The sequence below is a fragment of the Ricinus communis genome, chromosome 6 (assembly GCF_019578655.1).
Source record: "Ricinus communis isolate WT05 ecotype wild-type chromosome 6, ASM1957865v1, whole genome shotgun sequence".
Taxonomy (NCBI): Eukaryota; Viridiplantae; Streptophyta; class Magnoliopsida; order Malpighiales; family Euphorbiaceae; genus Ricinus; species Ricinus communis.
The window spans coordinates 14,418,793-14,421,030 of NC_063261.1; the positions used below are offsets into that span (position 1 = coordinate 14,418,793).

At 28.2% G+C, this 2,238-nt stretch overlaps 1 protein-coding gene across 1 annotated transcript; it reads left to right on the forward strand.

Annotated features, from left to right (window-relative positions):
- The first annotated feature begins 320 nt into the window (after positions 1-320).
- On the forward strand, positions 321-1,310 carry LOC8282054 (glyoxylase I 4). The gene is made up of 2 exons (XM_002527908.3): positions 321-707; positions 924-1,310. Exons 1-2 carry the CDS (start codon positions 369-371, stop codon positions 1,188-1,190), a joined length of 606 nt encoding a protein of 201 aa, XP_002527954.1. The 5' UTR covers positions 321-368; the 3' UTR covers positions 1,191-1,310.
- Positions 1,311-2,238: the final 928 nt, after the last annotated feature.

Below are 2,238 nucleotides of genomic sequence, written 5' to 3' on the forward strand. Positions count from 1 at the left end.
ATTTATTTTCTATTAAATATTAAAAATAAAAGTTATTTATAATATATTTATATTAAATAAGAATTAGAATCGGTCGAATACAAAGCTGAAAGAAATATTCTCAATAGTTATATGATCTAAATATTGTGACATGGTTCAGAAAAAGGAAAATCTACAATTTTAAGAGCTAAGCGCAAAATGCAGACGTCTTCTTAACATCACCCCACGTACTACAAACGTTTTCATGCATCACCCTTACGCGTCACAACCTTCACTCCTCTACGTGTCAAAGAATACATTCCTGTGGAGTAGGGTATTAAAGCAGAAACCCCGTACTCGCTCCATTCTTCTTCCAGCTTCTAGCAAAGTAGCATATATTAAGACAGAAAATGGAAATGAAAGAGGAGAGGAAGGATAGTAATAATGAGCAAGTGAAGATGATTAAGGAGAGCAATGATGAGAAGAAAGAGGAGAAAAAGGATGAGCAACCTCCTCTAATGGCGTTGAATCATGTGTCGAGGCTTTGTAGGGATGTGCAGAAGTCTATAGATTTCTATACCAAAGTTCTTGGGATGGTCTTGACTGAAAGGCCACAAGCTTTTGATTTTGAAGGTGCTTGGCTGTTTAATTATGGGGTTGGGATTCACCTTGTTCAAGCCAAGGATGAAGATAGGTTGCCTGATCCTCATCAGAGCTTGGATCCCATGGACAACCACATCTCCTTTCAGGTTTAATTATGTCTGCTCTGTTTTCTCTTTAATATTCATAATAACTGGTTAAGAGAATTCAGAAATGATTTTGAGCAAGACTTTTGGATTTCTTTCTATTAACTCTATGATTGATAACATTAATGGAAACCAAGAAGAGAAAAAGAAAAAAGAACATAAATGCTATTTTAATTTGGTATGGTAGCTATTGTTTTAAACTATAAATATGTTAAACAGTGTGAAGACATAGAAGCAATGGAGAAGAGATTGAAGGAACACAAGGTGGAGTATATAAAGAGGACAGTGGATGAAAATGGGACAAAGATAGACCAGTTGTTCTTTGATGACCCAGATGGATTCATGATTGAGATATGCAATTGTGAGAATCTTAAGCTCGCTCCTGCTGGTTCGATTGGCAAAATTAAGCTTCCCAAGGATCGCCATATCCCACCAGTGGATGTGGAAAATGGAAGGAATGACTCGAAAACGGAAAGCTCTGCTTGAATGGCATGTTAATGTTATTGTTAGGCTGAAATGAAAAGCAGAGTTTGTTTGTTATAATACAAAGTTATAAAGAGTTGTGGTGTAAATGAAAATGGAAAAATTGCAGTTGCAATTTATACACTGCAGATCCAGCCGAAGAAGAAGAAGAGTCGATGATGGATTTTTCCTGTAGCTTTTCATAGGTAGAAATTTGTATAAATTATAGTAAAATGAAATAGTAAAAGTTAGGAAAATATAAATTATAATTTTCCTTATAAAATATTTCTTTTATAACAATGATTACATTTTTTAAATTACATTTTTATTTTAAAAACGTTTATAAAAAATAAACTTTTTCTTAGAAACAATACCCTTAAAAGGTTAAACATCCTAAAACTGAATTGGACGTCAATTATTTTAAAATTCTATTATTAATTTTTTAAAGTAATTACATCAACAAAATTATACATTATAAAGGTATATGAAATAAATGAAAATCAATTAGTAGAATAAAAATTAAACAAATATCTAATATATAATAAATAAATAATCAATTAAAATGCCCACAAAACATAGTCATATTTCTGTTTATAAAAAAATAATTTAAAATAATTATGTAATATCAGATTAATTAATACATTAGTAAAGAAATTATTTCAATATCAAATTAATTAAACATCTACAAAAAAAGTGATTATGACTATATAATAACTTGAATATTTTAAATTTATTATATTTTGAAACTTAATTACTAAAATAAATAGATAATAAGTTCAAATTTACTATCACAAATTTACTTAAATATTTAAATATTACTTAAACCATTTCTAATTAAGTTATAATATCTTAAATTTTTAATTTTACGTGATCATAATTTTTCAAGAATAATTTCGTATTTAATATTTTTTTAAAATTTATTTTCTTTACTATTATTAATTAGTCTACATTAGTACTAATTAGTTTTGATTATAATTAAGTTTCTTAAAATAAAAAAGAAAATGAATGAAAATCGGATTCTACTGTAGTATTAATTTCCATTTAGATACGTAAAGAGGATTTTTTCATTCCA